This window comes from Vipera berus, assembly GCF_964194415.1.
Source record: "Vipera berus genome assembly, chromosome: 5".
NCBI lineage: Eukaryota > Metazoa > Chordata > Lepidosauria > Squamata > Viperidae > Vipera > Vipera berus.
Window position 1 is genome coordinate 103,438,056 of NC_138207.1, and position 27,672 is coordinate 103,465,727.

At 43.4% G+C, this 27,672-nt stretch overlaps 1 protein-coding gene across 1 annotated transcript in view; it reads left to right on the forward strand.

Moving 5' to 3' along the window:
- The window catches only part of ZMIZ1 (zinc finger MIZ-type containing 1), a 276,626-nt gene extending 249,927 nt beyond the window's left edge, over positions 1 to 26,699 (forward strand). Inside the window, 6 exon segments of the mRNA XM_081329950.1 lie at positions 287 to 354; positions 1,923 to 1,991; positions 7,065 to 7,312; positions 7,904 to 8,067; positions 16,404 to 16,652; positions 22,171 to 26,699. Coding sequence (XP_081186076.1) covers positions 287 to 354; positions 1,923 to 1,991; positions 7,065 to 7,312; positions 7,904 to 8,067; positions 16,404 to 16,652; positions 22,171 to 22,278 — 906 coding nt within the window. The 3' untranslated portion in view covers positions 22,279 to 26,699.
- Positions 26,700 to 27,672: the final 973 nt, after the last annotated feature.

Consider the following 27,672-nt stretch of genomic DNA (forward strand, 5'->3'; position numbering starts at 1 on the left):
CTGGGTCCCTTCCCTGTTGAAGACCAGTGTAAGACTGTTGGGGATGAGTCTGTGTTGCCTATTCAGCATCTAGTCAGAGCTGAAGAAGCTTCTTGGATGAGAAGCGAAACGTCTTCAGAGGAAAACCACAAAAGCCCAGTTGCCTCCTGAAAAAGCGCCTTTGAGAGAACCATGACCTGAATGGCTGAGAATCCCCACAGTCATCTTCGCAGCCACACCTTCCATGTTCTTTTTGCAAGCCGCACAATAGTTTAACTAAAATTTTCCCACTTTCCCCCCCCTACAGTGTTTCGATCTGGAATCCTACCTCCAGCTGAACTGTGAACGAGGCACCTGGAGGTGCCCTGTATGCAAGTAAGTACGATAGTGTGTGGTGATTATCAAAGCGAAAACCAGGCCGGTGAAAAATCAGACTGCCATTTTGAGCCTGTGAAACCAGAGATGCAACATAGTTTACCTAACAGATTTTTTTCAAAAAAATTATTATAATAAAGGGTTTTTTGCTGTAGAGCATTTTTTTTATGATGATGATAAAGATGATAAAGGGTTCGGAGGCTAAATCGTATGGTTGAGGGAGCTAGATATGTCCAGCCTGTCAAAAACAAGGATCAGGGATTCTCCATAGCACCAGAGGGCAGGAGAAGAAGCAATGGGTGTTAAAGAGAGAATCAACCTAGAAGTAAGGAGAAGTTTTCAAACAGTGGGAATAAATAACCACGGCTTGCCTCTAGAAGTGCGTTGGGGGTGCTCCAACACTGGAAGTTTTAAGAAGAGATTGCACAACCGTTTGTCTGAAATGAGATAGGTCTTCCCACTTGAGTAGAGGGTTGGACTAGAGACCTTCAAAGCCCCTTGCCACGAGGATATGCTCCTTGAAAAAATAAATAAAATAAAATAAAAAATTCTTCCAAGTCAACTCAGGTCTTGGGTACATATGCAAGTAATGTCATCCTACTTATTTTCTTGGCAGACACAAAGAAGTGGTTTGATAATAATAGTAGTAGTAGTAGTAATAGTAACAGTAATAACACACCAGATATCGCAGTCGTAGAGAACCGAAGTGTACAGCTGATCGATATCGCTGTACCAGGAGATGCCAGAGTCGAAGAAAAAGAACTGGGAAAAATTACGAAATATCGCGACCTGGCCATCGAAACGGCGCGATTATGGATGAAACGCGTAACAGTGATACCCATTGTCATCGGGGCGCTGGGAACTACGTCCAAAAACTTTGCAAAAGTTACTCGGAACAACTTACATTTTAAGGAGCTACCTGGTTGATACCTAGGAGGCTGGCAGCAACCCGTGTCAACCATCAGCGCCAGTCAATTTGAGTGTTCAGTTGACTGAGGTTCACGTCTAATGAATAAAAGATAACAACAACAACAACAATATGTTGGTATGAAAAGTAGATACGTTTGCTGCATTGAATTGTTTTTTTAAAAAAATAATAAAGCCAGGACATTTAAAAAAACAACAATCAAGTAAAGCGAAAAATAGATGGTGCAGCCCCTTTTATGAATCCCATGTGAATAAGTAACATCAAGCAAGAGTTGTTTGAGTTAGGTGGCTAGAGAAATTAAATGGAAGGAAGGAAGGAAGGAAGGAAGGAAGGAAGGAAGGAAGGAAGGAAGGAAGGAAGGAAGGAAGGACATTATTAGGGCAATTTTATATTTTGATTGTTTGTGGGCATTTTAAGGTCCTTCCAAGGAGGGCCTGTTCACAATAAGAGGCACTGCTGGTTTAATCCTCTATTGCGCCCACCCCAATTAAACTGTAAATTCTTTGAGAAATGGGGTCATGTTTTTCGTTTTTTGTTTTTTTACTTCTGTCTCTCCCCAAACCAGCGTCATTCATGTGGCAGATGAAACGTGTCTCCAGTTTTTTTCTTTTTCTTTTTTTCTTTTCCTGTTCTTTTCCAGTAAAACAGCTCTGCTGGAGGGCCTGGAGGTGGATCAGTACATGTGGGGCATTTTGAACGCTATACAAAAGTAAGTGTCACATTAACGTTGAGAACTGGCCCTCTGCTATATTTGCTCGCTTGTTCTAATTCTTGGAGGGCCTTTCCTAGAGAGTGTTTCGGTGTAAAATTTATTTATTATTTATTTATGTATTTATTATTTAAATTTATATACTGCCCTATTCCCGTAGGACTCAGGGTGGTTTACAGGGAAAATTAAAATACTTAGCATACAAAATTAAAATCAGTTAAAACTATTAATTAAATTACAGTCCCTGAAGTTAAACTAAAACTAAAGAGATCAGTGGGATGGGTTTTGGAAAAAGCACCTTTGGGGACTCTGTTCTGGAAGGAGTATGGCCGTCTTAGCAAAGTGATAACACCAACTTAAAATGAGCGAGTAGATCTTGGGGTAGAATAACAGAATCATAGAAAACATATCATGGGAAGTCATAATTATAGTGGTACCTCGATACTCAACTGCTTTGAAACTAATTTGGTACTCAGTGCATTTTCACACAAAAAAATTTGTCCCGGTACTCGTTGTTTGTTTGGTACTCAATGCACAAGGTAGTGCATTGCTGTCGGCTGCCTTGTGACTTCCTTATTCTTCCTTATGGGATTTTTTTTTTGATGCTCATTGTTTTTGGTACTAATTGCACCTCCCGGAACCAACTAACGATGCATACCGAGGTACTATTCTTCAATCAGGCTTCCTTTATAGACCTCCTTTATTGTGTCCAGATCTGGGCATCACAGTTGTAAAAGGGCAGAGTCAAATAAGGGCAAATCCAGAGAAAGTTGTGGAAACAAAACCACATGGAAAAAATCATGAAAAAAATGCTTGAGTGATTACAGCAGTTTTCAAATATTTGAAGACGTCATAAAGAAGGAGGAGTGGATGTGATTTTAATTGTCACAGAAGGCAGAACTACAAGCCACAATGAAGAATATGTGGGTAGGCCATCAGGAAGAACTTCCAGACTGTACAAGTCACTAATTGGTGCCACATCATTGGTGAGTTTTCTTCATTAAAGGCCTACAGGCAGAGACATTTGGTCGTTTGTCAGAGATGTTCCAGTGGATATCTCCAGCAGAGATTTGGACCAAATTATCCTAGGAACTCCCTCACAACTCAACAATTCTATGAATATGAAAATGAACAAAGCCGATAATTAACCACGAGCCTCTATTCTGAACTACCGAAGCAAAACTTTTAAAGAAAAAATGGACTTGTGGACCTAACATGTAAGAGTTACTGAAAAGAGTGTGGGTGGGCATTCATTTTCTTGGACATGTTCAAACAGAAGCCAGGCAGTCCATTTGTGGGAATGTTTAACTTGGATTCCTGCACTGGGTTCCTTGGATCATAAGGGAGGCTGAGTGCCGAAGAATTGATGCTTTTGATTTGTAGTGTTGGAGAAGACTCTGGAGAGTCGTTTGGTCTTCGAGAAGATCAAATCAGGAAAGCAACTCTTGAGTGTCCTTTGGAAGGACAGATACTAAAACTGAAGTTCAAACACAAATGAGAAGGGAGGACTCACCGGGAAAGACTCTGGTGTTGGGAAAGATGGAAGGCGAAAGGAGCAGGGGACGGGCAGAGGAGGAGATGGTTAAATGATGTCATTGACACAAAGGATATGAATTTGGGCAAACTGGGAAATGGGAGCCTGGCATGTGATGGTCCATGGGATCATGAAGAATTGGACATAACTTAGCAACTGAACAACAACTGGATACATATTGGACTTGTTAAAATCATTATGACATTGTTGTTGTTGTTGTTGTTAGCTGCGAAGTCGTGTCCGACCCATCACGACCCTATGGACAACATTCCTCCAGGCCTTTCTGTCCTCTACCATCTTCTGGAGTCCATTTAAGCTCACGCCTACTGCTTCAGTGACTCCATCCAGCCACCTCATTCTCTGTCGTCCCCTTCTTCTATTGCCCTCGATCTTTCCCAGCATTAGGCTTTTCTCCAGTGAGTCCTTCCTTCTCATTAGGTGGCCAAAGTATTTGAGTTTTAGCTTCAGGATCTGGCCTTCTAAAGAGCAGTCAGGATTGATCTCCTCTAGGACTGACCGGTTTGATCGCCTTGCAGTCCAAGGGACTCGCAGGAGTCTTCTCCAGCACCATAGTTCAAAGGCCTCAATTCTTTGGCGCTCAGCCTTTCTTATGGTCCAACTTTCACTGCCATACATTGCAACTGGGAAGACCATAGCCTTGACTATACGCACTTTTGTTGACAGGGTGATGTCTCTGCTTTTTAGTGTGCTGTCTAGATTTGTCATGGCTTTCCTCCCCAGGAGCAAGCGTCTTTTAATTTCTTGGCTACAGTCCCCATCTGCAGTGATCTTGGAGCCCAGGAAAATAAAATCTGTCACTACCTCCATTTCTTCCCCATCTATTTGCCAGGAATTGAGAGGGCCAGATGCCATGATCTTGGTTTTCTTAATGTTAAGTTTCAACCCAAGTTTTGCACTCTCCTTCTTCACCCGCAACAAGAGGCTCTTTAGTTCTTCTTCACTTTCTGCCATTAGAGTGGTATCATCTGCGTATCTTAGGTTGTTGATATTTCTTCCGGCAATCTTAATTCCAACTTTTGATTCATCTAGCCCTGCCTTTCTCATGATGTGCTCTGCATATAAGTTAAATAGGCAGGGCGACAGTATACAGCCTTGCCGGACTCCTTTCCCAATTTTGAACCAATCAGTGGTTCCATGTCCAGTTCTCACTGTTGCTTCTTGACCCGCATATAGGTTTCTCAAGAGACAAATAAGATGGTCTGGTACTCCCATCTCTTTAAGAACTTGCCACAGTTTGTTATGATCCACACAATCAAAGGCTTTAGCATAGTCAATGAAGCAGAAGTAGATGTTTTTCTGGAACTCCCTAGCTTTCTCCATGATCCAGCGTATGTTGGCAATTTGATCTCTAGTTCCTCTGCCTCTTCGAAATCCTGCCTGTACTTCTGGTAGTTCTCGATCCACATACTGCTGAAGTCTAGCTTGTAGGATTTTAAGCATGACTTTACTAGCATGAGAAATGAGTGCAATGGTGCGATAGTTTGAACATTCTTTGGCACTGCCTTTCTTTGGAATTGGAATGTAAACGGATCTTTTCCAATCCTGTGGCCACTGTTGAGTTTTCCAAATTTGCTGGCAAATTGAGTGTAGCACTTTTACTGCACTGTCTTTTAAGATTTTGAATAGCTCAGCTGGAATACTGTCACCTCCACTAGCTTTGTTGTTGCTCAGCTTTTCTAAGGCCCACTTCACTTCACATTCTAGGATGTCTGGCTCGAGGTCAGTGACCACCTCATTGTGATTATCAGGGACATTAAGCTCATTCTTGTATAGTTCTTCTGTGTAATTTTGCCACCTCTTCTTAATCTCTTCTGCCTCTGTTAGGTCCCTGCCATTTTGGTCCTTTATCATGCCCATTTTTGCATTAAACGTTCCCTTCATCTCTCCAATTTTCTTGAAAAGATCTCTGGTCCTCCCTATTCTATTGTTTTCTTCTATTTCTTTGCACTGTTTGTTTAAGAAGGCATTCTTATCTCTTCTAGCTATTCTCTGGAATTCTGCATTCAATTGGGTGTATCTTTCTTTTTCTCCCTTGCCTTTCGCTTCCCTCCTTTCCTCAGCTATTTGCAAAGCTTCCTCAGACAGCCATTTTGCTTTCTTGCATTTCTTTTTCTTTGGGATGGTTTTGGTTGCTACCTGTTGTACAATGTCGTGAACCTCTGTCCATAGTTCTTCAGGCACTCTGTCTATCAGATCTAATTCCTTAAATCTATTTGTCACCTCTACTGTATATTCAACAGGGATATGATTTAATTCATACCTGAGTGGCCTAGTGCTTTTCCCTACTTTCTTCAGTTTAAGCTTAAACTTTGCAAGGAGAAGCTCATGGTCTGAGCCACAGTCAGCTCCTGGTCTTGTTTTTACTGACTGTATAGAGCTTCTCCATCTTTGGCTGCAGAGCATATAGTCAATCTGATTTCTGTGATGACCGTCTGGTGATGTCCATGTGTAGAGCCGTCTCTTGGGTTGTTGGAAAAGAGTGTTTGCTATGACCATCGTATTCTCTTGACAAAATTCTATCAGCCTGTGCCCTGCTTCATTTTGTACTCCAAGGCCAAACTTGCCTGTTATTCCGGTTATCTTTTGGCTTCCTACTTTAGCATTCCAATCCCCCATGATGATAAGGACATCATTTTTTGGTGTTAGTTCTATAAGGTGCTGTAGGGCTTCATAGAACCGGTCAATTTCATCCTCTTCAGCACTGGTGGTTGGGGCATAGACTTGGACTACTGTGATATTGAATGGTTTGCCTTGGATTCGAACTGAGATCATTCTGTCATTTTGAGGATTGTATCCCAGTATTGCTTTTCCTACTCTTTTATTGACTATGAAGGCTACTCCATTTCTTCTGAGGGATTCTTGCCCGCAGTAGTATACCTGGTGGTCATCTGAATTAAATTCACCCATTCCTGTCCATTTTAGTTCGCTGATACCTAAGATGTCGATGTTCAGTCTTGTCATCTCTTGTTTGACCACGTCCAGCTTTCCTTGATTCATGGATCTTACATTCCAGGTTCCTATGGAGAAAAAATCTTTACAGCATCGGACTTTCCTTTCACCACCAGACACATCCACAGCTGAGCGTCCTTTTGGCTTTGGCCCAGTCGCTTCATTCTTTCTGGCGCTACTAGTACTAGCCCTCTGCTCTTCCCCAGTAGCATATTGGACGCCTTCCGACCTGAGGGGCTCATCTTCCAGCGTCATATCGTTTTGCCTTTTGGTACTGTCCATAGGGTTTTCATGGCAAAGATACTGGAGTGGGTTGCCATTTCCTTCTCCAGTGGATCACGTTTTGTCAGAACTCTCTGCTATGACCTGTCCGTCTTGGGTGGCCCTGCACGGCATAGCTCATAGCTTCATTGAATTACGCAAGCCCCTTCGCCACGACAAGGCAGTAATCCATGAAGGGGACAAGGCAGTAATCCATGAAGACATGGATGACATTAGTAACATCTAAAATCTACGTGCTGTATTGAGAACTCTTGGCTATTATCAGATGCACTTGTATTTTTTTACAGCTCCGAGTTTGAAGAAGTCACAATTGACCCAACGTGCAGCTGGAGACCTGTCCCCATCAAGTCCGACATTCACATTAAGGATGATCCAGATGGCATTCCTTCTAAAAGGTTCAAAACCATGAGTCCCAGCCAGATGATCATGCCGAATGTGATGGAGATGATTGCTGCCCTGGGTCCAGGTCCATCTCCCTACCCATCCATCCCACCTCCACCTGGTGGCACCAATTCCAGCGAGTACAGTAGCCAAGGTGAGTTTAACGTTTGAGATATGCAGATTATTATGGTCCGTCGCGTAGTCAGCCAGATATTCAGACCGGACGTGGTATATTTTGTCCTTCCAAAGAATCTGGGATTGGTAGATGTGGGTGCTTGATGGCGTTGCCGTCACAAGATGTAAGCTGCCTTGAGTTAAAGCTGCCTTTTGCAACTGACTGAGAGGGAATTTTGTCAACGCTGACGGTATTCAAGTGGTGCTCTGCTTGTTTTAGGATTGCACCCAAATTATTGGGATTGCGCTCTTAATTATTGCAACTTTTATAGAAGATGAGGAGCTCCTTGGGTCCATATGCCCAAGTGGTGACTCTGAGCAGATAACAACACACTGTGTGAGTGTGGAGAGGCACAGAGCCCGGCCCATCTGCTGGTATGTCGGTTACTATCAGAAATAGGTACCGATAATGACTTATTTTTGGCCAACGACAAAGCCGAGAAGGTGGCTTCGTCCTGGCAGTTGAAAGTTTGATCTAGACCCTGAAGAAGAAAAATCGGGACTTGGTCTTGCTGGTTTGATCTTGATTCCAACTTTACTGTTCTTACTTTACTTGTTCTTTGCTATTTAGGTAACAGTTACCAAGGTCACAGCAATTTTGATTTTCCCCACGGGAATCCCGGCGGGACATCTATGAACGACTTCATGCATGGCCCCCAGTTGTCACACCCGCCGGATATGACCAGCAACATGGCAGCGCTTGATAAACCTCTAAGTCATCCCATGCAGGAACCTGTAAGGATACTTTACTATTTACCTTGCTTATGTGACCGTCTGTCCACAGGCAGTTTGCAAAATTCAGCGTATGCAGTCAGCAAAGTAAACGGAGATCTTTTTTAAAAAAACAGAAAACAAAAATGGGGCAACAGGGAAAAAAAAGAAAAGGTGAGTTTGTAAAAGATGTACAGCTTCATCTATGCAAGGCAATGCCTGGGAAATAAAGCAGAGATTAGATGTCTAGGGAGATTCTCCATCATCGAGGTCGTGGTTGCCCCAAAGGTGCTTTTTTTCAAAAAGCAACAAGACTTTCTTGGTCTTTTTTTCCTTGAAAACATTTCACTTCTGAACTGAAGAAGCTTCTTGTCAACGCTGCTAACATCAGATGTTCTTGCTTTGACAACATGTGGAGAGGCAGCTTTGCTTCTTTAAAACTTGTGCGTTACTTTTAGAGTTAGAATTAGTTGATGCTGGGGGGAGGACGAAGAATGTCTCTCGAGGCTCTTTGGAAATAAGAGAAGATAAGAATTTGGCGGGTTGTTCAACAGGAGGGAAAGCTTACAATTCAAACTTTAGAGAACATGATTTATGACGGTTAATTAAAGGGAGGAACTATGCTTTGATACTGTGTGCTTAGGGGAGGAGAATCCAGATTTCGGCTTGACCATGTACGTGCCAAAGCTATGGTCTTTGGATTAAAAGACTCCTTAAGGTAAACAATGCCTTGAGGTTCTTTGAAGAATTGCATCCGTTGGGACCATGACACTTCTTCAATGAGGAGCAAAACATTTTCAAGGAAAAAAAACCAAGAAGGTTACGTTGCCTTTTGGAAAAGCATCTTTAGGACAGAGATAAGTTGGGCCAACGCCTGTTTCTCCTGCAGTAGCCACCCAATACACCCAATAGTCTGGTCCATGCATGTCCGTGGGAAGCAGTGATGAATCTTGCGTGATGGAGCAATCGCAGAAATGCCACAGCGTCCCTTTCTCCGTTAGGTGTCCCAAAAGAGGTGTTTTCTACAGGGTTGTGGTTTAACACGGCGACACCGGTTCTTGCTCACCCTCAGCCCCAGGAACAAATTCTATCTCTCATTTATTGTATTTAACTTATTTATTGCATCTCTCCCCCACCTGTCTCGCCTAAGTGTCACTCTATGGTTTACACCAACATCTTATAGCTATATCTAAAAGGCTGTTTGGTGATGCTGTTCATTGTGTCAAAATATGTAGATGCCCCCACCGGCTTTTTAACATCCGAGGGGTGGGTGGGGAGGGTTCAACTCTTTAGCCACCATATTGTCCCCTGCCTTCCTTAGATGCTAGGTAGAAATTAGATCACAAAGAAAGGTGTTTTTGCTCTCCAAGGATTCAAATAATGTCTCAACTACATTGTAAACCGACTAAGGAAAACCATTTTTCTTACACTTTCTCTACCATTCATGACAATGCCGATGGTATAATGGAAACCCTGGTGGCACAGTTCAGCCTTCCATCCTCCTGAGGTCGGTAAAATGAGGACCCAGATTGTTGGAGGAGCAATGTGCTGACTCCGTAAACCGCTTAGAGAGGGCTGTAAAGCACTATGAAGTGGTATATAAGCCTAAGTGCTATTGCTATGGCTCAGTATGGCCATTCTCCAGTTGTCTCACTGCCGTCTTGGTGATCTTCCCAAATGGTCAAATTTGCCTGCTGCATCCAAAGTACGTTAAATAAAGGTCCATTAACTCTAGCTTTTATTACATCAGGGAATATTTAACTTGGCCGCTGAAGCCACATGACTTTCAACATCTAGCTCCAGAATCCAAATAAAAATCCAGGTTCATTCCATTTCCGAAAATTTTACTGTTTATTGAAGGCACTGCATGGTAATGTTGAAGCAAAACTAATTCTGAGGTTCCAACACCAAATCATAGGCTTCAACAATAATTTTCCCAGCCAAACCCCCAACGTCTGACTTAGTCCACACAAACGTCCACTTTGTAATGGGAACCGTCTGTTTCAAATCCGCACCTGTTATGGTGTTCTTGAAAAGGTTTCAGGCTCTCACAGTCTTCAGTGGAATCTTCAAGTTTTGTTTCTCCATCTAACCCACTTGAAAGTAACACCTCCCCCCTTACTCTGTTGAAACACAGAGGCACGTAGCTGCCAAAGTTTCATCCTTGACAATAAGAACATAGAGTTAAAAATTGATACAAGGACCTCATTCAAGTGGTTGACCGCAGTCGCTCTACTGCCAACAGTCCTTAACTCTTCCTCAGCTAATAAAACTGCCTTTTATTGGACCTTGTATGCTATTTGGCAAAACGCGGCAGCATTTAATGTTACGGCGTTACTCACTTCTGATAAAAGATTGAGTACATAATAATTGTTGATCTTCCTCGACAGTCCTTTAGGAGTGATAACCAAGGAGACTAGCGTGTCTTTCTAGCCATTAACAAAACAACACGTGGACAACAGATGCCATATTTCCCATTTTGCCCTGGCGCATTTTGACTTTATTTTTATTTTCTAAGCACCACGGAGCTTGTAAACAACTCATAGGACGTAACTTAATCCAGGCGTCTGTAGTTGGGTTCTCTGAGAAAGAATTTGCCATCTTACAGATTGTCAGAGCTTCCTGTCTAAAGTTGAACCCTAACCCCTCAAAGTTGCTCCGTTTGTGGCATAAATTTGTCCTACTGATTTCGTAAATGACGTCGTCTGGAACAGGACCCACCGCTGGAAAAAGGAATTCTGCTTCCACCTTTGCTTAAATCAGTTCCCTTAAAGGAATAACTGGAATGGAGAGCGAGTTGTGTATTTCATTAAGCAAATAGGCCTGGTAGGCTTCGCACATTTTGGCTGAACTCATCTCCCACTTACATTCTTGACCACACGCACGATCCCCAACAACTTCCCTCGCCCAAAGGAGTATTTGAGAACTTCTGCTCCATGTCACCTACATGCCATGCTAACTTCTTTTCTAGAGCATGGCATTCTGGGAGAATTTTGTGGTGTCACACTTGAAAGAAGTCTGTGTCAACCAGAACATCAAATGTCAATGGAGATTCTCAGTCATCCCGTCCCAAAGATGCTTTTTCCACGAGGCAACTGGATTTCCTTGTTCTTTTTCTTTGAAGACGTTTTCCCTTCTCATCCAAGAAGCTTCTTCAGCTCTGACTGGATGGTGGGGAGTGGAAGGATGTATACTCCTTTCAGACAGGTGGTCATTTGCATTCTTTTGGAGAGGCGTTGAGGCCACGTGGAGGTTTACCTGTGTCCTCGGGGTCGTCTGAGTGGTGCAAATGGATGGTGGAGCCTTCTTGGAACTTTGGAAAGGACAGTTTTATCCATCTTTCAACTACACCCATTTACCCTACTTAGGGGAACCTGAGGACACAGACAAACCTCCAGGTGGCCTCAATGACTCGCTAAAAGAATGCAAATGAGCAGCTGTCTGCAAGGAGTATAAATCCTTCCATTCCCCCACCATCCGGTCAGATCTGAAGAAGCTTCTTGGATGAGAAGCGAAACGTCTTCAAAGAAAAACAAAGTCCGATTGCCTTGTGGAAAAAGCTTCTTTGGGATCAGAATGCCAAAGAAGCAGAACTGTCCAAAGTGAAATGTTTTCAAGGGAAAAACAAATCCAAGGAAGTCCAGTTGCCTTTCGGAAATGGGCCAAAGTTCTCCAGAACATTCCACCTCAAACTGGTCCCTAATTGTTGCCAGCTCCTGTCGCTAAAAGCAGCCATTTATCAAAGCTAAGGGCAAGATTGCTTTTTTAATACTAGCCTATTGCACATTGAATTATTTTGTTTCTGAAATAGATGAAACAACCAAAAGAGGGGGAAAAAAACCATTGGGGGGGTTGTTTATTTTCAGATTCTCTTTCTAGAACGTTAAAAGCTTAACGTTTAGCTGCCACGACAAGCCCACACCCAGCAATCCAGAAGGAGGTAAATCCTTTTTTTTTTTTTTTGAAAGAAAAATGCACTTAACCTCTTTCAAGGCGGAAAGCTGCCCTGCCTTGTGGTTATTTAAGATCCACTTCCCTATATATATGAGGTCTCTCCCAGAAACCCTTCCTTTCAGCCTTTTCATAAATCATTTTTAATGTCTCTTGGCTACAGTAAGATGAAGGAATCTGCAGCGCCTGCCTTAATGCAATTGATTCCCAGGCTGAAAAATAGCAGCGTCTGCAAAAAAAATGAAATTGAGCCAATATTCAGCTTCATTTCACACACTTTAGAAGGACTGAGATTAACCAGGAACTAAGAAACGGGCGGGGGGGACTCCTTCCTTCCTCCCTCCCTCCCTCCCTCCCTCCTTCTGCAGCTTCCTTCCTTCCCCCTCTCTTCCACTCCTTTCATCCTTCATTCCTCCTCCCTCCCTCCCTCCCTTTACTTTTTTCCTTTCCTTCCACCCTCCCTCCCTCTGCCCCTCCCTCGTTCCTTCCTTCCTCCCTCCCTCCTGCTGCTGCTTCCTTCCTTCCCCCTCTCTTCCTCTCCTTTCTTCCTTTCATCCTTCATTCCTCCTCCCTCCCTCCCTCCCTTTACTTTTTTCCTTTCCTTCCTCCCTCCCTCCCTCTGCCCCTCCCTCATTCCTTCCTTCCTCCCTCCCTCCTGCTGCTGCTTCCTTCCTTCCCCCTCTCTTCCTCTCCTTCCTTCCTTTCATCCTTCATTCCTCCTTCCCTCCCTTTCTCCCTTTTCTTTTTCCTTCCTCCCTTCCTCCCTTTGCCCCTTTCTCACTCCTTCCTCCCTCCCTCCCTCCTTCTGCTGCTTCCTTCCTTCCCCCTCTCTTTCTCTCCTTCCTTCCTTTCATCCTTCCTTCCCTCCCTTTCTCCCTTTTCTTTTTCCTTTCCTTCCTCCCTCCCTCCTTCTGCTGCTTCCTTCCTTCCCCCTCTTCCTCTCCTTCCTTCCTTTCATCCTTCATTCCTCCTTCCCTCCCTTTCTCCCTTTTCTTTTACCTTTCCTTCCTCCCTCCCTCCCTCTGCCCCTTTCTCACTCCTTCCTCCCTCCCTCCCATCCTCTCCTTCCTCCCTCCCTTTACTTTTTTCCTTTCCTTTCCTTCCTCCCTCCCTCCCTCCCTCCCTCTACTTCTTCTCTTTCTTTAGAAAAGAAAATGAGCTTTCTCCTGCCTCCGCCCTTCTCTCTCCCTGCTTCTCAAAACAGAAAATGCGCAAAGTTACTTTGATTTCTTTACAAACATAAAATGCAAATTTTGCAAATTAACGGGCGTGGCTCATCATTTCCCCGTCCCATCTCAAGTGAGGGAGATGTCCTGGTTCATCTGCTTGCGAGCTGAAGGACCGGTTGGAAATGTTAGCGTGTCGCATTGAATGTCTGGGGCAAGGAGGAAGGACCTGGACCTTTGTAGAAAACAGATGCTCCACTCGGCCACGTAGGCAAGTGACACTTACAGAGCCACGTGGCTTTGAAGACGTTCCCTGACTTGCATCTAACCGTGGCGCAAACACGTCCCAGAAGCATCTGTTTGCCAGCATCTCTTCATGGCTTTGTCTTCATCTTGTGCTTTCATCTCGACCAGCGTCAAAAGTGGCATGTTCTCCATTCTGCTATCCCATCCAAGGGCAACCTCAAGAGATTTGGGTTTTTGTTAGTCATTATCCTTGAAAGAAATCAGGTCTGACTCTTTCTGCTAAGACAGGGGGGTCTTCAAACCTGGCCCTCTTATGCCTTGTGGACTTCAACTCCCAGGATTCCTCAGCCAGCGTGCCTGGCTGAGGAATCCTGGGAGTTGGAAGTCCACAAGGCATAAAAGGGCCACGTTTGGAGACCCCTGTGCTAAGAGATGCAGAGAAGATATCGGTGATGGGAATAGCCAGTTTCACACAGCTGATTTTTGCCAACTGAGGCAGAAGGATGGGAGAATGAATGCCCAACTTAGCAGTAGGCAGAGGCCCATATATTTTCTGTAGTCACCTAAATAACGTCAAGAGGGAGTCAAACTATTCTCCAGGGCACCTGAAGGCAAGACAAGAAGCAACGGATGGAAACTAACCAAAGAGAGAAGCAACCTAGAACTAAGGAGAAACTTCCTGACAGTGAGAACAACTAACCAGTGGAACAACCTGCCTCCAGAAGTGGTGAATGCTCCAACACTGGAGGTTTTCAAGAAGAGACTGGACAGCCATTTGTCTGAAATGGTATAGGGTTTCCTGCCTGAGCAGGGGGTTGGACTGGAAGACCACCAAGGTCCCCTCCAACTATTATTATTATTATTATTATTATTATTATTATTATTATTATTATTATTATTATTATTATTATTATTATTATTATTATTATTATTATTATTATTATTCAACACTGCAATCATGATGGTTTGTTTTTTATTGCGATGGCTGGGTGACAGTACAGGATGCTTTAGGTTTGAGGGATGTGTTCCTAATTTGGCAGGAAGCTGCCTCAATGTGAAAATGAAGTCTGAATGGCAGCTACTGACTTTAAAAGGAAGGAGCACCCACGCTGGTCTTCAAATAGCACAAAAGATTTCCTTTCAGCTATCTAAAGCGAGAGAAAATTGAGCTCGTGGAAATGTCATCAGCTGTGACTACGAACATGAAAATAGTTTCTGTACGATATACCGGAAGTCTATATGTGCTAGGAGGTTTGCGCACTTCCTTTCGTGTCCTTACGTCTGTGTATCGGGTTTGCCACTATATATACAGGTGAGTTTAAAAGACGCTCTTTTTTAATTCATACGTATCATTTTCCTAAGACCACACTTGGAATATTGAGCTTCTGGAAAGGGTGCAGAGAAGAGCAATGAAGACGATCAGGGGGCTGGAGGCTAAAACATGGATTTCAAGAATTCGCTCTGTCCAATTTAATGAAGAGAAGGACGAAGGGGGACATGATAACCCATGTTCCACTATCTCAAAAAGAGGGGTTCAAGCTATTCTCCAGAGCACCAGAAGGCAGGACAAGAGGCAACGGATGGAAATGAATCAAGGAGAGAAGCAACCTAGAACTAAGGAGAAATTTCCTGACAGTGACAACAATTAACCAGTGGAACAGCCTGCCTCCAGAGGTTGTGCGTGCTTCATCAGTGCAGGCTTTCGAGAAGAAACCGGAAGCCATTGGTCTGAAATAGTATATGGTTTCCTACTTGAAAGGGACTAGAAGACCTCCAAGGTCCCTTCCGATTCTCTTTCTTTTCAGTCATTATAGTCTGCAATGAAGGAACACCTGTGTAAAGGAGAGTCCATCACCAAACAAACACAAAAAGTGAAATACTAACTTTCTCATCTCTTTTTGTTCCTCACACCTTGCAACTAAATTATCAAGAGTTGATTCTATTTTTCTATCTGTCTGTCTGTCTATCTATCATCTATCTATCTATCTATCTATCTATCTATCTATCTATCTATCTATCTATCTATCTATCTATCTATCTACACATACACATATGCATATACACATACACAGTGCTTTTTTTGTAAAAGAAAAAGGTGCCGGAACTCACACACGTCATACAACCCGCCTTGCCTACCCTACAAGGTTCCATCCAAAAAAGGTGCCGGAACTCCGTTCTGAGCGTTCCATGAGAAAAAAAGCCCTGCACATATATATATATTATATAAAAAAATGAAAAGTTGTGCTCTGTTTATTACAATTCATACCAGGGAAGTTAAAGAGGTCAACATGCTAGAGAGTTTAACTAAAAAGTTAACCTACTAGAAAAATTAAATATTTATAGAGATTTCTCAGCCATCCAGGTCGTGGTTGCTCCAAAGATGCTTTTTTCTCCCCGAAAGGCAACTGGACTTTGTTTTCCCTTGAAGACGTTTCATTTCTCATCCAAGAAGCTTCTTCAGTTCTGACTGAATAGTGGAGGGTGGAAGGATTTTTTTAATTCCTTGCAGTCATCTTGTCGTTAGCACTCTCTCTGAGAGTCACAGAGGCTACCTGGAGGTTTTTCTCGGAATATAAATCCTTCCCTTCCCCACCATCCACTCGGAGCAGAAGAAGCTTCTTGGACGAGAAGCGAAACGTCTTCAAGGAAAAACAAAGTCCAGTTGCCTTTTGGGGAAAAAAGCAACTTTGGGATTAGAAAAATCAAAATTTCAACTTTCCAATTGCACAGAAGTTTTCAGGGCATCATCTGGACTTGCAGCCCAACGGGACCACCGTGTCTTATTCCAAGCATTTTTCTAAACATTGTGTTTTGAATGCCGTGGGTTCGGCGACAGAAGAGTGCCCAAACCAGGTTCCTCCTGGATGATAAAGGCTTGTAGCGATGATGGTTTATGAAACAATTGCCCTCCCCCCCCTGCACCATGCCCTCCCCATCTTCCGGCTTTCCACCACAGCTCCTCATATCTGCTCTCCTGCTTCTCTCCTCCTTCTGCAGATCCCTCATCCTGGCAACACTGATCAATCCCATAGCTCCATGCCGCAAGGTTTGCACGTCCCTCATCCCAGCAGCCAGTCAGGGCAGCCATTACATCACAGTGGTCCCCCGACTCAGCCGTCCCGCCAGCCGACCCAGGCCGCTGCTAGCAACCATCCGCACAGCGACCTGGCATTTAACCCCTCGGCAGCTTTAGAAGCTCAACCTGGTGGGCAGGGAACGTCCGATATGCCGGAACCATCGCTGGATGTAAGTCTGTGTCATTCTGTCACCTGCTTCCCTTCACAGTGCATTCGAGGTCAGAAGAGGTGGAAGGAAAGGAAGGAAGGAAGGAAGGAAGGAAGGAAGGAAGGAAGGAAGGAAGGAAGGAAGGGAAGGAAGGAAGGAAGGAAGGAAGGAAGGAAGGCTGGCTTACTACAGGGTTTGCAATAGTGTCAGCAAATACCTGGAGTTCAGGAGGAAGATGAGGGTGAAGGTCCACCCTCCAAGCTTGTGGATTGGTTTCCGAGCATTTCATTACTAGGCTAGGTAACATCTTCAGTGGAGTTTAGAGAATGTCAGTGTCAGTTTTGTTCTGGTTATAAGGACCTCCGGTGTGGGTGTGTTAAGGGAAAGTCTTGTGATGGGTCAGGTGTGGATGTGTCAAGTGATGGGTCAGGTGTGGGTGTGTCAAGTGAGGGTCTTGTGATGGGTCAGGTGTGGATGTGTCAAGTGAGGGTCTTGTGATGGGCCAAGTGTGGGTGTATCAAGTGAGGGTCTTTTGATGGGTCAGGTGTGGGAGTACCAAGGAAGGATCTTGTGATGGAGAGGTTTATTTCAGGTCAGGTTCATTGGGAAATGAACAGCCAACCAGAGATGGCACCGACCCACAACCAACCTACGCAAGCACCCCATTCCCACCAGCAGTTCACCTCCCAATGAACCTGACCTGAAGTAACCTCCCCATCACAAAACCCATCACAAGTCTCTCAGTGATGACTCACACCTGACCCATCACAAGACCCTCACTTGACACACCCACACCGGAAGCCCTTATAAACAGAAGAACACTTACATCCCCTAAACTCAGCTGAAGGTGTCACCTAGCCTGGTAACAAAATGTTTGGAAACCAACCCACAAGCTCACCTCCACCCTCATTACATCAGGACGTTCCAACCTTGGCAACTTTATGACTCGTGGACTTCAGTTCCCAGAATTGCTCAGCCAGCTAGGAAGTCCTCGAGTCATAAAAGTTGCCATGGTTGGAGACCCCTGGCTTATGTAGTCTATATGCCCACAAATTGGTTAGAGGCGTTAGCTGGGGCAGCCTCTTTGGGTTCATTTATGGTCCCATCTATTGTGTTGCGACACAATATTGTTAAGCATGGTTAAAACAACCTTATGGGTGCGTAGACAACGGAGAACCGGACAGGGAAATTAAGAAGGGCTGATATGCATGAAATTCAAATCCATTCTCTGCTTGCTCCCCATTTCCTCTCTGGCAATAAACTTCAGGGACCTCGGAGATTCTGGCTTGTTATAGAATGTCTGGTTGATTCACAAGTTGGAAGGATAATGTCTTGCTAACATCTGTGGAGATTCTCAATCATCCAGGTCATGGTTGTCCCATAAGAGGCCCAGTGGTCAGAATGCGGTACTGCAGGCTACTCCTGCTGACTGCCAGCTGCCAGCAATTCTGCAGTTCGATCCTGACCAGCTCAAGGTTGACTCAGCCTTCCCTCTTTCTGAGGTCGGTAAAATGAGGACCCGGATTGTTGGGGGGGGGGGAAATAGGCTGACCCTGTAAACTGCTTAGAGAGGGCTTTAAAGCACTGTGAAGTGGCATATAAGTCTAAGTGCTTTGCTATAAGTGCTTTTCCAAAAGGCAACCGGACCACCTCAGAGGGTTTTTTTTCTTTTCTTGAAAAATTGAAGAAGCTTCTTGGATGAGAAGCAAAATCTTTTCAAGGAAAAAGTAAAAGAACCCAAGAAAGTCCACCTTTGGAGATAATGTGATATCGATAACCTTCTTCTGTTCCTAGAGGGACATCTTTTGATGCGAGAACATGAATCCGATTTTTGGATTATGTCTCCTCTACCCCACCAGCCCTTTCCTCCAGTCCTGCCGTGTTGAGAATCGGGTCTTTTGTCTTCCACAGAGGCATTTTTCAGGTCCACGCACAGGGCTGCTTCTGTAAACCTTACCTCAGATTGAGTAGCTCAACTCTTGTGGCATATATGGACCTATCCATGTAACTTTCGTGATAACAGTATGGAAATTGCTTAACCTTGTCTTATTCGAGGATGTTTTCACAGCTTCCCAGCCTTCCTGCTAGCCCTGAAGTTAATCAGCTCAGCTTATCAAAGCTTCGCCAAAGTCACAAGTCTTTTCTCTTAAGTTCCAAAACTAAGCAACCAAAATGGCAGAAGCCAGCAAGGTTAAGCCCTTGTTCGCGTTGCTGACTAATTCTTGCTAACCACAGAATGTAGGGGCGGCTGCAGTTGTTAAAAAAAAAAACCTCCTCTGCACATGCACCAATTGTTCAAAGGATGAAGGAATAGATTGAAACTAGGACAGGAGGAGGATCTGGCTGTAAACTCACCCTGCTGATCTTAAGAGGTCACGGTGGCTCAGCGGTTAAAGATGCTGAACTTGTCAGCTGGAAAGCCCAGGTTCAAGACCCGAATGCCGCAGAACAGGGCGAGCTCCTGTTTCTTGCTCCAGCTCCTGCCAATCTAGCAGTTCAAAAGGCGAGTAGATAAAGTAAAGGGAAAGTAGCAGCATTCTGTGCACCTCGGTGTTTAGTCATGACGGCTACGTGACCGCAGAAGTGTCTTCAGACAACACTGGCTCCCTCAACTAGGAAACGGAGATTGCACGCACACCCCACTTAGAATTTGAGATGACTGTTCTGAACCAGCCCTCTTCTCGCAACCCCTATTCGAAAAGAAGAGACTGGAAAGCGTCCAAGGCTAAAAGGCTTCTGCCAAGATTTAATTACGCAGTTAACAAAAACACTAGAGCTTGTCTTCTCAAGCGGAAAAGTTGCTTTCAGCAACCAGCCCCTCCCCAAACACTCCTTTTATAGAGAGCTCAGGGCGTGGTCTCCCTGAGCCTCCTCCCGAGGAGTCCTGCAGCCTTTCTTTGTTTGTTCCTGCTTGACTGCCTCCTGCGTCGGGCGTCCTTGAACAGGGCCAGCTGTGGGTCATCTTCCTCCGCACTCTCGGGCTCACGCAGCTGAGAAGAGGTCCCCGGCTGAGGACTCTGCAAAGCCTCCAAACCATCATCAGCCGGTTCGTTTCCCTCCTCCAAACCATCATCAGCCGGTTCGTTTCCCTCCTCCCCCTCAGAGTCATCCGATACATCAGAGCCGGCTGTCGGACCCACAGGCTGGCCCTGAGTCACAACAATGACCAGACAGGGAAAACCTTCACCTCTTTATTCATCTTAAGGATCGATTTGGCTGATCGGGCGAGTTAGGTGGGCGTTCCTTCTCCCTTCACCACTCCATGTGTGTCCCTCCACATGCTCAGTGGGATGAGTCTGACCACCCCAGATAGATAAAAGGAATGCAAGAAGCCACAGTCCCCTGCTAGAATTTCCAAAATCCTCAAGGTCAGTTTGTAGGACACATGTCATCTGTACTTTAGACTTAGAAAGAGGAAGGGCTAACTTATTGTCCAAAGCGCCCGAGGGCAAGACAAGAAACAATGGATGGAAACTAATTAACGAGAGAAGCAACCTGGAACTAAGGAGAAACTTCCTAACAGTGAGAACAGTTAACCAGTGGAACAGAAGTTGCTTCCAGAAATTGTGGGCGCTCCATCACTGGAGGCTTTTAAGAGAAGACTGGACAGTCACTCGTCTGAAACTGTATAGGGTTTCCTGCCTGAGCAGGGGGTTGGACTAGAAGACCTCCAAGGCCCCTTCCAACTCTATTCTGATTCTGAAATGCTCTTCCTTTTCGACTGGGTACTCCTGCAGCAAGTATATTTAATGTTGGGTAATGTCTCCTGCATCAGGCTAGGTGGCAGCATCTAATTAACTTTAGATCAGATTAGTCACTTTTCTTTCAGGCTGCTGGGGTGGGGGGAATCTTTTTTAAGTTAGATCCTCTCAGATGGAGCGCTGGGAAATTCCAAACTAGGAAACTGGGAGAAAGACATCTTGGTGGGGGCGGGGAGGCAATATAGTGTTCAAAGCAACTACATGGACATGTTCATAAAGTTACGAAGAGTTAAGTTAACTCTAAGGAGGCTTTACTATCTGTCTCTGCTGGCTAAGATGCAGTCATAACAATTTTTTTGCCTTTGGAAGAAAGTCACTCGTCCTTGTCAGGAGCTGGGGCAAAATGATTTGTAAGCAAAGAGTGTGAAGGTTTTTCTCTCCCCCCCCCATAAACAAGGAAGGTAATAATAATAATAATAATAATAATAATAATAATAATAATAATAATAATAATAATAATAATAATAATAATAATAATAATAATAATAATAATAATAATAATATAAAGTTGGAAGGGACCTTGGAGGTCATCTAGTCCAACCCCCTGCTCAGGCAGGAAACCCTATAGCATTTCAGACAAATGGCTGTCCAGTCTCTTCTTAAAAACCTCCAGTGTTGGAGCATTCACCACCTCTGGAGGCAGGTTGTTCCACTGGTTAATTGTTCTAGTCGAGGAGCTGGGAACAAAGCTAACATGCCAGACTTTTTAGGAGGAGAAAAAAAAACATTATTCAAAAATGTGGATGGAAATATCCGTGTAGGTAAAACACCGGTCTTTTAGTTCACACCTGTGCATTCGGATAAGATTGTTCAAGTTACCTAAACTGTGACAAATATCTGGGGCATTTAAAGGGGAAAAGGTGGGTTGGGATTTTATGCCTCTGATGCTGGCAAAATCAAAGGACTTCACAGGGTTTTCACCCAGGAAGCCTCACGTATCATTTCACATAACTCAAGAGTGTGCAAAGTCCTACACAAATGGTTGGAAGAAGCTACATGATATTAGCTAATTAGACAGCACCGATGGGTTTTAATTGTTCTCTTAATGGATGAACCATTAGAAAACTGATTTTTTTTAAAGGCTTCCTCCCACTAAATGTTGAGTTTAAACATGCCTGAATATAACTAGGATGTTGGCTTTAAGGAAACCATAGTAGAAGTGATTTTTTTAAAAAATAAAATAAAATAAAATACGATTTGTTAGCTGGGTGTGTAACTGTATTTGCTGGCAATCTGATGGTTGCCCTGGGAAAAAATGCCAATGGCTTCTGCTAAACCTTTGGACTGCCAACTGGATATATCAAGCAAATTTATTTCTGACACTGGGTAACCTATGTGTGGGTGAATCCTACTGGAAGACTGGGACGTACCTAAGAAAAGGCAAGTCTTAGAACAGATGAGTAGAAGTCTTAGTGAAACTTGAGCCCTCTGTTTTATGGAGATGAGGGAGCAAATATACCAAAGGTCTTTCTGGTGAAGAGTTTCCTTAAGTATGCAATGTGGGGAGAAAGGTCTCAGCTAGCATTGTCCATGGAAGACTTATTTATGTGCATGTACAAATTATGTGTTTGTGTGCAAGAGGCAAAGATGCTTGAGGAGTCCTTTCTCGTTGGCTTCCGTCAACGAAGGCACAACGGCATGTCAACGTTCTGTTGTCGTTTAGTCCTGTTGAGAGTCTCTCTCGATGCTTTAGAAGTTGCAACTTCCAACAGACGTGGGCCGTGGATGCCTGCACACTTGACAAGGGATTCACCAGCTGTCTTCTCTTTCTGTTGTAGCTGCTTCCCGAACTCACAAACCCCGATGAGTTACTTTCCTACTTGGATCCTCCTGACTTACCAAGCAATAGCAACGATGACCTTCTCTCTCTTTTTGAGAACAACTGAAGCCTTCTGCATTTCACTCCTGACACCTTTTGACACACACACACACACACACGGAGCTTCAAAAGCGAGGAATCTCGAGTTACTCTTTCCCACGAGGACAAGCTCACCGCTTGAGCGTACAGCACACACTCCTTCCTCCCTTCCTTCCTCCCGGCACCTCGGACCTGCTTGAGTCCCAAGTTTGGGTCGTGGCAGTGGAGAGAAGCAAGAGGGACAATCTGGGGGTTGACCTCTTAGACTGCCTGGCCATTCGTACAGCTGTGGGAAACGTCTCTCTTTGGGGCTCGTTCTGCAGACCGAAAGAGTGGACCACTTTGGGGATACCTAGCAAGGAGCATCCCAACTAGCCCCAGCAAGGGAAGAAAGAAGCAGCGACAAGTCCATCCTTGACCAGTTTCAGAGTGTCTTTGCAACCGGTGTTCTTCCATGCGTCTCCTATCTTTGGCTGTAATGTCTATTCCACTCGGTCCTCCCCAAGTTATGCAGATTCCAGTCTATTTGTCAGACGAAATAAGGACTACCGTTGGCAGCACACTTCAGACTTGGAATGCGAAAATACCAAAAAGCACAAAGTAATCAGTCACGTCACAAGTAGGGTACACACACAACACGCATCAGAGGGTGACATCAGACAGTGGGGCTTTCCCCTCCCCCCCCCCAACCGTGATGGGAGAGTCCTGTGAAATCTCCAGGTTTTTTTTTCTTTTCTTTTCTAGCCAATTGTAGCATCTTTTATTTAACCGCCCTTGTGGGCAGAGCGACCCTCTCCCTTTACACAATGTGTGGTGGTCCGACTTCTCGTGTGTTTTTCGACAAAAGCTTTCTCTCAGTCGACGGTCTTTTTTGGGTAATAGAACAGCCAGTTCCCTGGGGGAAGAAAAAAACAAAAAACAAAAGAAAAAGGAAAGAAAAACGAGAGACAGTCGAGAACCTTATTTGCATATGAAGTATTAAGAAAAGCCTGCAAAAAGATTAGCCGTGAGAATGTTCTCTTTACTCAGACCAGTTAGAAAATTGCTCAATTCCCACAGGAGACAGGACAAGGAAAGGGACAGGAAAAAAGACCCCCTCCCTCTTGCAAGGGGAGGGAAGGGGTTCAAAGTCAAGATGGCCACCGCAACCAGGTGATCAAAACTCTGCCCCTTTTTAACCTGCAGGGTGCGGAATGGGACAACTTGGTGCAGTTAACTCACCGCAGCCAACTCGCCCTGGCCACCTCGCTGTGGCCATCTCACTGCAGGACAGTTCAACAATTCAGTTTGTCAGATGTCCAGCTAGCAAATCCATGAAAGGAACTCCTGGGACATCCTTCTTCCCAAAAGTTACACTTTTATTGAATACACTACACTGGCACAAATAGAAGCAAAACCAGCGCTGGATTTCCCACTCATAATCCAGATGGTTAGACTTGAATTCCCCTCCCCCTTTGGCTGTTCCCCCTCAGTCCATGGCGTTGTCCAATCGAATACGCTCCTTTTGTTATGGGGTCACCTCTGTAGCGTGGCCTTGAAGGGGGCAGCAGGGTCTCACGGTCTGCAGTTGGAGCCTTGGCAATCCATTCCCATCCCGGACATGATTACAAGTTTCTTCTTGGCTCCCAACTCGACACAGGTGTTTAAAATAATTAAAAAGTGATTTTAATTTTTGTCCTTCGCACCTCAATTTGGCCCTCCTTTCTTTAACGATTCTGTTCCACTCTTTCTTCGATATTAGTGTAACTCTCGTCCTGCATCGAGTCGGCCACAGCGAGTTGTCCTAGACCCGAAAGGGTGGGAGATGCAAGTAAAAAAACAAACAACCACCCAAAAAGCGGTAGGTTTCCCTCGCAGCTAAAATCTTGACTGTGTGGACCCATCCAATGCCCCTGTCCACTCAGTCCAAACCAAGAGAGGAGAAACTCATTTTGAGAAATTGAAACTGGCATTTATATTCGGAGGAACATCAAATAACCCTAACAGCTTGTCTTGGGTTCTCTAGACTGTGTTGTGATTCATCCTTTTGGTCTTGTGTTTTATCATTTTACCTGCCAGCACCTCTCCCCCTTATTTTATTTTTTTATTTTATTCTTTCTTTCTCTTTCTTTCTTTCTTTCTTTCTTTCTTTCTTTCTTTCTTTCTTTCTTTCTTTCTGTCTGTCTGTCTGTCTGTCTGTCTTTCTTCTTAAAAACATAGATTTTCGAGGATATTGGGCCTGGGGAAAAATTAAGTCCTTCTGGTGCAATTTTCCTGACAGTTCCCATCCGAATGCTTCAGTGGTACTTGTGATTCTCCCTCAGTTGCTTCCTTTCTGCATGAGCTTCCGGTCACTTCTGGGCCCACCGTTGTGCTGTCGTCCTCTTTTTATAAATTGTGTATAGTAAACTGTGTTTTTAAAAAGTACATGTGTGCCAACTGCTCTGTCTGAGGCCAATATTTCAACATCTGCCTTCTGTGTACAGATATTTCCTTCCTTCCTTCCTTCCTTCCTTCCTTCCTTCCTTCCTTCCTTCCTTCCTTCCTTCCTTCCTTCCTTCCTTCCTCCATCTCCTCTTTCCCTTGCCATAGGGTAAATAAATCTACTTTTCCTTCCTTCCTCTCTCTAATTCCTCCCTTCCTTCCATTCCCTTCCTTCCTTCCTTCCTTCCTTCCTCCCTCTCTCTCCTTTCCCTTGCCATAAGGTAAGTAAATAAATCTCCTTTACCTTTCTTTCCTCCCTCTCCTCTCCTCTCCTCTCCTCCCTCTTATCAAAACTGCACCCTTCCCTACCCAGAATCAAATCAAATATAGAAGTATTTGATTTCAACACTCGGCTGTCGGATTTTGGCCCGGGCTTCTCTGTCTTGTTGGTTTCTATCAACCTCTTCTTCATGAACGGCATGATAAAAATTAAAACTTTGCATCCATCCTGCGTTTGTTCTCTTCGCTGCAGTCATGCTTGTAAATTCTTGTTCTACCACCACTGCTGTATATGCATTTTGAGACATATATATGCATAGATATAGATATCTATATATCTCTCTTTATAGATAGATAGATAAATATGCGGTAACCCACAGCATTTCACTGCAGCTAAACAGGAAATGGCGGTTTTCGTTCCTCTCTTCTTGTCCAACGGAAGTGTTGACTTTTAAAAATATTTTATGTAGACCTGTTCCAACGTCTTTACTTTTACCCCAGTTCTCTCTCTCTCTCTCTCTCTCTCTCTCTTTCTTTCTCTTTTAAAAAAGTGCTGTTCATTATGCAAAATCCATTATTTTAAGGATCGATCTTGTAAATATCTTTTGTGAATATTTTAGCCTTGTCATTGATTATAATAGCCAACACTTTTTTACATGTGTTTTTAAAATACATAGTCTGTGGGGGGACTTCCTCCCCCACTTTTTTGCATTCTTTCTTCCCCCTATCCCCAGATAAAGGAGGGTTTTAAACTAAGGGAGCATTTATTTCTCTTTTTGATAAATTAGTCCCTATACGTATGTAAACCCATATGATCCATACAGCCAGGCAAAAAAATAATAATAATATTCAAGAGTTAAGACTATTGTAACAATAGATCCTCTGCTTTATAGACAAGTATGTTGTTGTTATTATTATTTTTCTTTAAAAAAGATCCTTGTTTAAATTCATCTGAGAATTATCCTTTATCCCCACATAAGAGAAAGGCTGACATCTGATATGCATTATAGTGCTTAGGGCTGTAGATGACAGATCGTGAGAACAGACAATAGAACTGCGGGAGGTTTTTCTTTTTAATATAAGATATTTCCCCAAATTGATGCATCCTTATTTGTGATCACTGAACATAAGGAGCAGCTACGTACGGTTGCCCACACAACCTTAGTAAAAAAAATATGCTATTTTTTTTTTAATGTGTGTCAACTGAGACCTCGAGTGTCTTCAGCTTAATGGATGCAATTTAATTGCGGGTCAATCTTAAGCCATAGACTAAGTGCTGTGTAATTCTACAAAAAACGGTCCCTTTGTTATTAAGCACATACCTGTTCGAACAAGTACTTGAATACATTTTTTTCCCTCTTGCTTTTCTGCGTAACTGGAAACCAGACTATTTTAAAACAGTGTTGTGTTGAAGGTTAGGGTTTGGCTCTACAGATCTAGATGAAGCCTGCAAAAACGTAACTTTTTTTAAAAAAAAATGAAGCATAACAGGAAGAAAAACATCTACGACTGTTGTTGGTGTAAGGCTGCCCATTACTTCAAGGTGTGTCTCCTCGAGTAACAGAAATTAAACCTGCATTGTGGACAGGGGTAGATGTTATGTGTGTTGATTTGGTATGCAAAAAAGAAGAAGCATATTTATTGAACACGGAGTCTGTGCAGCTAAGTTGATGAATAAAGTTTTGGATTTGATCAAAATAGCATGCTTTGCAAAATCAGCCTAGAAAGCCCTGGATTTATACACACACACACACACACACACACACACACACACACACACAAACAAACACAAACACGCCAATAAACACGAATGATTCATCAGCATATTGTATTTCTTTAGGCTGGGGAAAAAATTAACTACACTGCCATCCTGTTAAAATAACTGAGTATCTCTACTAAACAGTGTGGAGTTGTATGTCCTTAAAAGTCAGTCCTGTTAAATTCAATGCAACTTATTCTCAAGAAACATAAGTTAATAGCCTTAATGAGTTTTTGTGTGTGTGTGTGTATTGAAAAGCAAATTTATATATTCCTAACCAGAACTGTTTTGGGTCCCCCCCCCCCACACACACAATTTGTTGTTTTAGGGGCATTTTGTTTGAGTTTTCGTGTTTTAAAATTTTCCCAATAGATACCTACTTGGAAAAACATACACAAAGATTTATAGTTCTACTGCCAAGGCATTATTATCGTTGTTATTGTTATTATAGGATGTTAAAAACACACACACAGTAATGTCTGCAGTGGAGACTCCAAGCGACATCTGTACATATGTAAATGGAAAATAGAGACATGTTAACAGAAATGCATTCATTTTCCTTGGATTGTGTATTGTTTTTATTTTACGGGGGGAAAAAATAAAGCTTGAAGATCCATCTTATGTGGAAAATGAATCCTGTTTGTTAGCGTTTGTGAAGTCTCCACCTTTTTGTTTCATTTCTTGTAATATACTCTGAATCTTTCGTGGAAAAAAAAAGTTGCATTTGTTTTGTTTTCCCTTCATGTAATAATTAGCTTCAGTGTATTAGTCTTTTATCACCTGTGTATTTTTAGGGTGCTAAAAACAAAATAATGAAGAAAATAAAGGGGATTAAATAATAATAATAAAAAAAGATTGTAACCAAATTCATACTTTGTACAATTTTTTGATATCGTGATCAGAATGAGAATAAAAAAAAAGTACAATCTGAATTAACATGCAAAAATGGCCATTTGTCTTTGTTTGTACATTGTATGTACA